This window comes from Sus scrofa, chromosome 1 (genome assembly GCF_054392235.1).
Source record: "Sus scrofa isolate SSC_HxYL_T2T_F1_AM1 chromosome 1, Sscrofa_HxYL_maternal_Yorkshire_Landrace_v2.0, whole genome shotgun sequence".
Classification (NCBI taxonomy): Eukaryota; Metazoa; Chordata; class Mammalia; order Artiodactyla; family Suidae; genus Sus; species Sus scrofa.
In genome coordinates, this window is record NC_139383.1 from 250774386 (window position 1) to 250786764 (window position 12379).

Consider the following 12379-nt stretch of genomic DNA (forward strand, 5'->3'; position numbering starts at 1 on the left):
CGATTCGACCCCTGGCCTGGGAACCTCCATATGCCTCGGGAGCGGCCCAAGAAATAGCAACAACAACAACAACAAAAAAAAAAAAAAAAAAAAAAAGAAAAGATTTTGATGTACAGATGAACTATAATTTAACCCAGCCCCTCTCCCACCTTTAGAAAATATTTAGGCCTTCAAAAAAGCTTTTGAGAACACTAATACGAATGCATCTTTATGTATCTCATTATTTATGTAGGATATGTTCCTAAATGATGAATTGCTGGGGAGCTCCTGTCATGGCTCAGCAGTAACAAACCCAACTAGTGTCCATGAGGACTCGGGTCCATCCCTGGCTTCACTGTGGTGCAGGTCACAGCCTCAGCTTGAATCCCATGTGACTGTGGCATAGGCTGGCCGCTACAGAGTCAGTTGGGATGGTTGTGTTTTTAAGGCCTCTGGTAAATATTGCTGAATTGTCTTCCATAACAGTGGCAATGATTTAAACTCCCAATAACAGTTCTTGTTGCATTATACACATATGTAGACATGCAATTAAAGAAAAGTCTAGGTCTTAAGGCATATGGATGTTCAGCTTTAATAGAGACTCCCAGATGATCTTCTTGACAACACTGGAGTTTTCTGTAGAGAGTTTTTGTACATCTCTTGTTAGATTTAATCTGAGTTTTTAAAAAAGTGTTACTGAAAATAATGTTTTTAAATTTTCATAATTTTCATGTTCTAATTGTTTATTGCCAAAACATAGAGTATAGTTGATTTTTGTATGCTGACATTACACCCAGCAGCTGTTCTAAATTCACTTGGTAACTAATTTATCTATAGATTACTTCGGATTTTCTGTAAATCATCTTGTCATCTGTGAATCATGATCTTTTTTCCCTTTCCCCATCCTTAGAACTTTCATTTCTTTTTCTTTTCTTTTTGGGGTGTGTGTGTGTGTGCGCGCGCGCGCGCGCGCGCACGCATGCTTTTTAGGGCTGCACCTGCCAGCATGTGGAAGTTCCCAGGCTAGGGGTCAAAATCAGAGCTGCAGCCGCCAGCCTACGCCACAGCCACAGTAACTTGGGATCTGAACCACATCTTCGAATTGCACTGCAGCTTGAGACAATGCCTGATCCATAACCCAATGAGCAGGGACCAGGGATTGAACCCAAATCCTCATGGATACTAGTTGGGTTCATTACCACTAAGCCACAACATGAACACCTATTTATTTATTGGCTGCACCTGTGGCATGCCAAAGTTCCTGGGGCAGGGATTGAACACGAGCTACAGCAGTGACCCATGTTATAGCAGTGACAGCTTAACCTGCTGAACCATCAGGGCACTCTTCATTTCTTTTTCTTGTTTCAAGGCCCTCTCTAGGGCATCTAGAACAACATTGCACAGAAGCGGTTATGAAGCGGTTATGCTGGGCATCCTTTTCTCCCACTCCTGGGTAAATACCCAGCAGAAATGCATACATATGTGTATCAAAAGACATGCACAGGAATGTACATAGCAACATTATTCACTGTAGGCAAAAGCCCAAAATGTCCATTAGTAACACTGTGTGCTATGCTCATACAGCAGAATACTACACCACAGTAGAAATCAACAAACTACTGCTATGAGCAATCAGATGGATAAATCTCACAGTTACCTTTTGGGGATAATGAACTGGCATAGGAATGGTTCTGGGGAGCCGGAATATTCCATTTCATGGTCTGAAGGAAATTATAGAATGTTTACTTTTTAAAAAATCATTGAGCTGCACCCCTTTGATTTGTGAACTTTTCCTTATGTATTTTATATTTCTAAGAAAGGTTAGTTTTTTAAAATGCATGTCCAGTAATTCCACTTTGAGAAATTACTCCTTGGCAAAAAAAAATCTAACCTGCTGCACTCTGATGGTGCAGCAGGTTAAGGACCTGGTGTTGCCACTGCTGTGGCGCAGGTACCTGCTTTGTGCAGGTTCAGTCCCTGGCCTAGGAGCTTCTGCATGCTTCGGGCATGGCCGGAAAAAAAAAAATCCAAAAATGAAGTAAGGTGTATTAAGTCATTTATTCATTAATTCACCAAATAGGCATAAGAATGGAAGTTTATTGTATCACTGTTTATAGAAATGAAAATGTAAAGCAGCCTAAATGCCCAACAATATAAGACTGATTTAAAGGTGGCATATTCAATAGAATACCACGAATCCTTTAAAAATAGTAATATCTGTATTTACTGAAATTGTTCAATCTATACTATTAAATTTTTTAAATTATAAAAGAATATCTACAATATCTCCTTTTAAAAAATCCATACACATATATACTTTTGAAATGTCTGAAAGAATATATGCCAAAATATTAATATCATTTATCTCTGAGGGAGGCAATTATTTTCTTTTGGTATATGTAATTTCTAATTCTTTGCAAGAAGCATGCATTACCTGTTTAATATTTTAAGGGAACAAAGATGTCCATAATATATCAGTAAGGGAAAATGCAGATTACAAAACAGTATTATTGTATGACACCATCTTTGTATAAAAATATATAAAATATTTATCATTGTATATATATAGATAGATATCAATATATAGATATAGGTATGCCAAAGACAGCTAAAAGGGCAAATAATAGCAGCCATCTACTAACATGTGGCTGCTTGGGTAGATGTGAGCAGAACAATTTCCAAAGCTCTCCAGTGATATAAACAATTTTCTTACTTTTCCTTTGTTTTTTACTTTTCCTTTGTTTTCCAGATTTTCTACAGTGAACATGTATTATTTCTGTATTTTTTAAAAAAACTGATTAAAAGTGTTTAAAAACCCAAAGTTGTGTCTCTTAGGAAAAAAGGGGGCAGGGTCCTCCACTTCATTGACCCTCCCTCCCACTGGTACACACCGCCCTTTTCACCATCTCCCCTCTCCTGGTTCTTACATTTCAAGAAGAGCGATCGCTGTGGTGAGGGGCTTGTTTTCAACAAGGAACCTGGCTTGGCACTGGAAGAGCCGGAGAGCTGGCAGTTCATGTCTGTCAACAAATTGTGAGAAATGAGTGCCTGGCGTTCATGCAAGCAGTGCAAATTACAAAACATACTAAAAATATTACAGAGCTAGAGATTTGAATAATCTCTTCCCAAGAACTGCATGCAAATTTAAGTAGGAAGTGCAAATTCACAGTCACAGGAAAGCTCAAGGACAAGGCTCAGATCTATAGAGAAAGACACTTTCTAGGATTGGAAGCAAATTCAGCAATGGCAGGCCAGGGTGAGTGAACCTGGACTTGGGAGGAGATGGCAGCCTCCAAGAGCATCCTGAGGATCAACTGTGTATTCAACAGTTCAGGAAGGGGGCAGTCTCATGGCAGATACACAAATTCCAGGAAAAAGATGGAAAACAAGAAATTAAAGCTGAGTCCTCAGAAAGGTCATGTTCACGTCTCCTTCAGGTAAGAGAGAGTTCAGGGGAGACCTAAGTCATGGTCCCTGTCTTCAACAGCTCCGTCAGGTAAATGGGGTGAGAAATGGGCTTGCTGGAACTACACTACTCAAAACAGAGAATGCTCCAGATTGCAGACGAGAAGTGAAAGGGCTCCAGGACTTTGATGGGTCAGGAAAGGTTTCATGGAGGAGGAAGCCCCTCAGTTGGCCCTTAAAGGATGGGGAGATTTGGACACCTGGAAAAGGGATGGGAGGCTTTCCCCATGAGAGGATAACGCAGGAGCAAAGACATTAAGGACAGGTGCTGGGAGTGGCATGTAAAGAGTGGGGAGCCATGGAAGGTGTTTGAGGGAGAACAGATGTGAGCAGAAGAATTTCCAAAGTGCTCTCTGGTGGGGAATGGATGGGGCAGGGTGAGAGGGGAGACAGTGGCCCTGTCGGGAGGCTCAGACCTGAACTGGGATGGCAGGGATAGAAAAGGGGCTAGGTTCAGGATAGGCTGCAGTGGCACAAGGACCAGGGCTTAACTGTGCTAGGAGTGGGGAATGAAGTGCAGATCAGAGTTAAGCAGCCACAGATTGGGGGTTGGGGGCTGGAAGATGCTGGATGCCATTTCAGCCTGTTGAGCCTGCCATATCTGTGGACCTACAGGTAGGGAGGTGGCCGGGGCACTGAAAGGACAGTGGTGCTGTAAGACCCCCATCCCCTTGAGTCCTTCGTGGGAGTCAGCGCTTCTCAGTATCACCTGTGATAGAATAATAGCCTTATCTGGAGGTGGATGAGGGGTGATGGCCTGGGAGGAAGCAGACTCCAGGGGATCAGAACACAAGACTCTGGGACCAGTCTGTTTGAATTCTGCCTTTACCCCTACCAACTATGTGATCCAGGGCAAGTCAGTTAACCTCCATGAGCCTCAGCTTCCTCATCTGTAAAATGGGGGACAATGAAGGCATCTACCACATGGGGTAATGCTGAGGAGTTGCTGGATGAGTCAGTGGGAAGTGCTTGGGACAATGCCTGGCACAGAGCAAGTGTTAGCTATTCTAATGGACTCAGCAGCCACCACCAGTCCTTTGGGAGTGGACCACTGAGAATGTAAATGTAAGCGAACTGCATTTGGGGAACCATATGAGCATCTTCTTGCCAGAGGTGGTGGTGCTCCCTGCAGCCGACCGCTAAGATTCTATTTTTTTTTCCCCCACATTTGACTATTCTCTTTGTTTTAAATTGAAATATATTGACCGCTGTGATTGTGATGTGGGCTTTTCTTTGTAAATATTATACCTCAAGAAGAATTTTCAGTTAGACTGTGTATCCAAAATTCCCGTGCAAGTTATGAACAAGAGGAACACCATGCACAGATGAAAAATCCGCTCTGACAAACCAGCCAAAGAAAATCCGCTGCTCCGCCCTGCTGCGTGGGTCACGGTGTCCTGAACACACTTCAGTGTCCTCTTGTCTCAGCTTAGGATGCCTTTCCCTGTTCTCTCCCACGCTTGAAACCCAGCAGCATTGGCAATAAGGCCCAGCTCAATGCCAGTTCCTTCCAGAAGTCTTCCTGGTTTCTCAACAGAATCACTCTCTCCTTCCTCTGTGCTCCCTTGGTCCCTGGCTGTGTCTCGTTAATTCCTCAGGCAGATGGGGGAGATGAAGATGAGGGGTCTTGCAGCACCACTGCCCTCCCAGTGTTCCCCTCCCCCCATGAGTCCACAGACACTGCAGGCTCACTGAAGTCTCCTGCTCTGCAGCCAGGTGCTGACCTGGCCTCTCTCCACGCCCCAGAGGGGCTCAGGGGGTGCTGTGGTGCTTCTGCTTCGCTTCTCATCCCTGTCCTTCTTTTCCTATGATCTCCAGACTTTAACAAGGTGATTTGCAACTTCCTCCACCTCATCTCTTGTCACTCTCCCTTCACTGTGCTCAAGGCACCCTGGCCTCCTCTCTGTGCCAGAAATCTGTCAAGGTCTTCCTCTGCTTTGGCACGTGCTCTCCAGGAGGTCTCCTTCCCCCTGGAACCTCCTCACCCTGGGCCTCTGCCCATGTGGCTGGGATGCCCCCCTCCCCAGGGGTGCCTTCCCTGAGCACCTCATCGGAGCAGCCCCTCCGGCCCCCATCGCTCTCTCTCAGCACTCACCACAGTGCCTCTTCCCTCTGTTTTCAAAAAAGATTTCTTTTTATTTGTCACCATTCACAGTCTGAATTTAAACAGATTCTTGGGCTGGTGGCTCATAACATTGGCTTTTTCAACTTTAACAGCTCAGTAACTTTTCCCACAACTACTGCCTTCTCCATGAAACTCCATGAGTTTTTCCAATTCAAAGCTGGGTTTCTTCAGTCAGCACTTTTACTTTTCTAACAAAGACATCATGGGGCAGATAAACAGACTGGCAAGACTTTTTATGTCTTCTCTAATGCTGTCTGGAATAATTTATTGACCTTTCTCTCTCTCTCTCTTTTTTTCTGTCCTGCAGCATATGGAGTTCCCTGACCAGGGATCAAATCCAAGCTGACATTGTGGCCTATAGTGACGCTGGATCCTCTAACCCATTGTGCCAGGCCAGGGATTGAATCTGTGTCCTGGAGCTGCAGAGATGCCATGGATCCTGTTGCGCCACAGCGGGAACTCCAATTGACCTCTTCTTTTAAATTGTTTTTTTTGGGTCTTGCTTTTATCATCTGGATTTGGCAGACCTGCTGGTGCTGGGGTAAGAGATCTTCTGAATCTGATTGTTGCGGGGTTTTGTTTTTTTTTTTTTGTTTTTTTTTTTTTGTCTTTTTAGTGCCACACCTGAACCATATGGAAGCTCCCAGGCTAGGGGTCTAATAGAAGTTGCAGCTGCCTGCCTACACCACAGCTACAGCAACTCCAGATCTGAGCTGTGTCTTTGACCTACACCACAGTTCATGGCAATGCCAGATCCTTAAGCCACTGAGCAAGGCCAGGGATTGAACCTTCATCCTCATGGATGCTAGTTAGATTCGTTTCCGCTGAGCCACAATGGGAACTCCAATGGGTTTTTCATTTTTAAACCAACACAGAGCAAAGAAAGCAAATAACTGTCAGTAGTCTTGACATTAACATAAGCTTCAATCACGATCTGCCAGTTTTTGACTGTGGAGCTCATTTTGTCATGGATAAGATCCATGCCATGAAAGTTAGGCAGTTTTTGCCTGAACATATTCAGTCTAGCTCATTTTCTAAATGCAGCTTCATCATTCTGCAGATCAACAAGGCTCACATCCAGCCGACCCTTGAGGCCATCAGATGTAATTTTGGTTTTTTGAGTTCTCATGACTAGGGTTTTCCCAATGCCCTAGTCACCTCTGGCCAACCTTTCTTAGAAAACAGATCAACCACTTTCTTCTTAGCTCCCTTTCTGCTGCCTTTCATCAGGCATTTGCTCTTGCAAACCACCATGGTGCTGCTCAGAGCCAAAAGGGCCATTCCCTCCAGTTCTGAGTGCTCTTTCCCATCTCAGAACATGATAACTTCTTTCTGGTGGCTTGGGTCACAATCTTTGGAGTCTCCTTGGTATCTCTCTCTTCTTCCCTCCCTGCACCCACATCTACTCCTGTTGACACCCTCTTTGCTGTTCCTTCAAAATGCCTCAGGACTTTTGCACTTGCTTTTCCCTCTGCCTACAAGACTTTCCCCCCAGATGTGAAAGCAGAAGCAACAATAATAGCTAATGCTCACAGGGTACTTATGCCCGAACACCATTCTGAGCACTTTACATGTAAGAACTCATTTAATCCATCCAATGAGAGGGGACTATATTATCATCTCCATTTTTACGGGTGTGGAAACAGGCATAGAAAGTTAGGTGCCCTGCCTGAGGTGGCAGGGTTAGGAAGAGGAGGAGTCTATCATGTGACCACTGTGCTCTCCAGCCCTTCCTTCAGGTCAGCTCACAATCCTCAGGCAGGCTCTCCTCACTTCCTCATATAAAATAACTCTTCCTCCTGGTCACCCTCTCTTCTTCTTACTCTGCTTTATTATTTTTCTCAGGACACTTCTTATCGCTGACATGTATTCATTTGTTGTCTGTCTTCCTCTTAAAAGATGAAACACCACAAAGGCAGGAGCTTTGTCTCGTATGCTGCTGTGCCCAACACATAATTGGGGCTCAATACATGTTCTGAACGAATCCTAATAGCAGAGATGAATGAATGAATGGATATTTCTGAGCACTTGCTTTGTGTCAGGCCCTGCAATGACCTCAGAGCTGGACTCAAAGTGTTTCTTGCTCTCCAGGCTGAGGAGGGGGCAGGTATCCAACTCACAGGAGATGGAGCAGGCCCTGGATAGGGGGGCTGGCCAGGAAAGCAAGCAGCCAGCGGGGGCATGGAAAGGCTTCCCAGGTGAGCATAGCTGTGGGTCCTGACCAGGCGGAGGAAAAGGAGGGAGAGTTGGCCCTTCCAGCTGGGGGCCCAGCACAGGCAAAGTTGAGGTTCCTGGCAGAACCCCAGGAGCAAGAGAGGGGCAGGAGCAGAGGTAGGACCCAGTCTCAGGGTGGGTAAGAGGTGAGGCTGGGAGGGCGGGTTGGGCCCAAGCCCTGGAGACCTTGACTGCCCAGCCTAGAGCTTCCGTGTAGGAGAGACATGATTTAGGATGGCAACCTTCACAGTTGTCTCTAAAAGGCCCCAGGGGAGTAAAGGACCCAAGGTTGGTCACACGGTGACTTACCTTCCTTAAGGCGGACATCCAGTGGCGTCTGTAGGAGGCTCTGCATGGCGTCCACAAGGCCCTTAAACAAGCTCTTGACAGGCTCAAAGGAGAGTGGCATGGGGTGGCACAGCTCCCCCAGACTCAGCTGCTGCTGTATCTGCTGCTCAGCAGCCATGTACTCCTGCAAGGGCACAAGGGGGTCAGGGCAGCTCAGGCTGTGTCCCAGCCTCCACTACCACACCCAGAGCAAAGCTAGCCTGTGAGCAAGACCAACCTGCCCTGCACCTGCCCCCAGCCTGGGCTGTCCCCAGGAGCATAATAGTCCTGGGAAGGCAGTTCTAGTGCTGGCGCTGCTGATTCCTCCCTTCCTCTCTGCTGTGTTCACTGAGGTCCATTCTGTGTATTAGGGCTTTAGGGGCTGCAGGAGGAGGCAGGCTGACCACCACCTCACAAAGGACTCCAAAGCTTTACAGACACTGACAATGGTCTGCTTGAGGTACAAAGGGACAAAAAGAGGGGCTGGTTTCCATGGGGAAGGCGCCCCTGGGGCCTGTCCAAAGGAGGCAGCAGAAAACCATGTCCCAAAAGGGGAAGCCAAAGACCTCGAAGCTCAGCTGGAACGCTGGCTGAGGACATGTGCCCACCACAGTGGCGGCCTGTCCTGCTTTCTGCCTGCACAGCGCCTTTTAAATACCCTTCCTGTGCTAAGTGTGGCTTTGCTAAGGAAAAGTTAGAAAACAGTCCCAGCCTTCTTGCACCCAGAATGTAGGCATGTGATAAGGCATCTCCACTCCAAGACTTGGCATGTTGAAGTTGGGTGTGGGGTAGTGATAGCAGTGTGTAGCTGTCAGGTGTTGTCAGGCCTGGGCCCTGGGTCAGTGGAACGTTTTGCCCTGCGATGAAGCATGGGGTCTATAGTGGAATAAGCCTGTGCCGTGGCCTCAACTTCACTCCTGTTACCTGGTTTTCATGTTGACTTTCCAGCCCTCCTGGCGTTCCTGTGAGCTACCTAATAACTCCTTTCTTGTTTAAAACAGTTACAATGCACTCTCTCATTTGCAGCTGAGAGCCCTGTCTGCACTTTGTGGAGGGTTGTCCTGGGCAAGGATTTAGAAGACAGAAGTTTGCCTTAGGCAAGCAGGCCCTGGCCAGTGGGCAGTGCTGCCCAAGACAAGGTGAAAGTGATGGGTGCCTCAGAAGAGAGGGACAGTGGCCCAGTGGTCAGCAGGAAGGATACGGAGCCTTAGGAGGACTGTGGGATGGTCTCCAAGCCCCACCCACCTAGGAAGGTGCCTGTCTATTGCCCACCCTCATCTGGGTGGGAAGAAGGTTAATTCCTGGAAACAGGGCTGAGGTCACACCCAGAAGGCTGGGGCGGAGCTGGTCAGGGAGTCAGAGCACTAGCAGGGAGGGCAGAGAGCAGCTCTGGGCTAGCAGGAGGGTGGCCCAGAGGGCAGATGGGTGGAATGGGACTGGGAGGGGGCTGAGGGACAGATGCCACCACTTGGTAACTCTGGCATCTAGCACAGGGCCTATAGCAGGTTCTCGACAGATGTTTAGGATGGAATAAATGAATGAATGAAACTGGGCACATCTATTTCTTGACTTGGCAGACTCAGAGAACAGTCCCATAGCCACCCCCTTCTCAAACCAGAAACTAACTCTTATCTTGGATTCCCCCAATCACCAATCCTGTTGCATCTCTCAAACCTGCCTGCTTCTCCCCATCCCCACTGCCCCTTTGCTGGTCCAGCCCACCATCATCTCCCTTCTGGATACCGTGGTCTCCTTCCAGCTTCCCTTTTAGCCTCCAGTCCTGGCCTGCCCAGTCCATCCTCCATCCTGTCACCAAAGTCATTCCTTGGTTCAAAACTCTCCCCTAGCCCCTGTCCTCTTTACAGGACAAAGTCTAAACTTCTTGGCCAAATATATGACCCTTTATCAACTAACCCTGGCCTCCTTATTCAGCTGTATGTCCCAACACCACCCCACCCTGTACCCCTGCTCACCTCCACTCAGGCTGAATCCCAGTTGTTTTCTAGCCTGCCAAGCTCTTACATGCACAGGGTTCCTTTCTGCTTAGGGTGTCCTCTCTGCTTCGTCCATCTGTAAATACCCAATGAGCTTCTCCTTATCCTCCCATATCAGCTCAACTGTCGCCTCCTCCTGGAAGTCTTCCCTGATTCCCCATACAGAACTTGCGTGAATAACTGTTTCTGAGCATGTGTCCCCACCCATGAGCTCCTAATGTGAAGCAGGGGCCTGGTACAATCAGGTTGCTTGGTGTATATCTGATGAATAAATGAGTTAGCAAATGGAAGGAATAATGAATCATGAAAATCAGTAACTCTGATTTAACTTTAACAAGACAACAAAGCCCTGAAACTGTATCTATGATGGAAGAATAACATTCTTCTCCATGGAAGCATCCCTCTGCATTAGATATATCTAAAATAGATCATTATGTTAAAAAAAAATAAATGTACCCCTTTGTGCATCTTGCCTTTCTTTCTTTTTTTTTCTTTTTAGGGCCGTACCCATGGCATACAGAGGTTTCCCAGGCTAGGGGTCCAATAGGAGCTACAGCTGCAAGCCTACACCAGAGCCACAGCAATGCCAGATCCAAGATGTGTCTGTGACTTACACCACAGCTCACGGCAACACCAGATCCTTAACCTACTGAGTGAGGCCAGGAATCAAACCCACAACTTCATGGTTCCTAGTCGGATTCATTTCCGCTGCGCCACCATGGGAACTCCATCTTGCCTTTCTTAAAGTACAGTATCTACTGTGACTAAGAGCACCTTACCCAGAATATTTTGTTAAGAATTTTTTTTTTATTGTTGTTATTTAACATTGAGATACAGGCTGAATTGACCAAGGCCACATAAAGGCACAAGAGTGGAAATATCTGCCAGGGACTGGCTTGACTAGTTTTGTACTGACTTTTTGTCTTGTTCTATTTTGCAGCCAGAGCCCATGCGAATCTGTGGTTAAATTCAGTGCTGTCTTTACTTAGTTGTGCCCTGCCTCATCCCACAAGTCTCCAAAACATCTTACACAGGTTATCTAAAATTGCAAGATCAGTAATGTATACATGTAAGGATAACCTGACCCCCTTGCTGTACAGTGGGAAAATAAAAAAATTATATAAAAAAATAAAAAAATAAATAAAATTGCAAGATTTTCCTTTATAATGAGAAAAATGAAGCCAGAGAAAACCAGGATAAGAATGTAAGCAGACCAAAAAAAAAAGGGAGTTTCCTTCATGGCTCAGCGGTTAGCAAACCCGACTAGTATCCACAAGGACGTGGGTTTGATCCCTGGCCTCAATCAGTGGGCAGGTTAAGGATCTGGCATTGCTGTGAGCTGTGGTGTAGGTCGCAGATGTGGCTCAGATCCCACATTGCCGTGGCTGTGGTGTAGGCCAGCAGCTGCAGCTTCAATTGGACCCCTAGCCTGGGAACCTCCATATGACGTGGGTATGGCCCTAAAAGACAAAGAGGCCCCCCACCCCCGCCAAAAAAAAGAATGTAAGCTGTACAGCAGAAACTGACAGAAAAATGTAAATCAACTATAATAGAACAATTAAAAATATTAAAAAATATTTAAGCTGGAGGCTAAAGTGAGATGAGGCACAAATTGTATGCCATAAAGTTTTATCCCAATTATTTGAAACATATTTGGCTCTAAGCTTCCCAGAAGCTATAGCAAAAAAAAAAAAAAAAAAAAAAAGAAAGAAAGAAAGAAAGAAGAAGAGTTACATGAGGAAAACAGTAATCCAAAAAAGGAAAAAAGAAGTTCCCACTGTGTCAAAACGAGATTGGCAGCATCTCTGGAGCACTGAGACGCAGGTTTAATCCCCAGACCAGCATGGTGGGTTAAAGGATCTGCAGCTGCAGCACAGGTCACAGCTATGGTTCAGATCTGATCCCTGGCCTGGGAACTTCCATATGCCTAGGGGAGGCCAAAAAAAAAAAAAAAAAGAAAGAAAAAGAAAAAGAAAAGTAATCTGAGTGCACAGGTGACTGCACAGGAGTACTGACACAATTGAGAAGTTTCTCTCATGGTTCTTTGAAGACAGGGACACCACACCACCGTCAACAATATGCTTTCACTGTAGCAATATCACAGGGGATAGTTTTTAGATTCTCCTTCAGTACAAGATAATAGCCTCCAACATATCACAACAATGTAAATTAATAATACTTTAATAAACTTTAAAAATGAAAAACAGGAGTTCCCGTTGTGGCACAGCAGAAAGGAATCTGACTAGGAACATGAGGTTTCGGGTTTGATTCCTGG

General features: G+C 46.0%; 1 protein-coding gene across 3 annotated transcripts in view; it reads right to left on the bottom strand.

Annotated features, from left to right (window-relative positions):
- Positions 1 to 12379, bottom strand: part of TRIM14 (tripartite motif containing 14) — a 32844-nt gene that overhangs the window by 7790 nt on the left and 12675 nt on the right. For 2 of the 3 annotated variants that reach the window (XM_003122031.5, XM_005660266.4), the window contains exons 4-5: positions 8093 to 8255; positions 2907 to 2999 (exon numbers count right to left, since the gene is read on the bottom strand). In XM_003122031.5, the coding sequence (XP_003122079.1) occupies positions 2907 to 2999; positions 8093 to 8255 (256 nt within the window). Of the gene's footprint in view, positions 1 to 1528; positions 1701 to 2906; positions 3000 to 8092; positions 8256 to 12379 lie in introns of those variants that run through there. The other variant, XM_084990604.1, reaches the window with a different exon arrangement.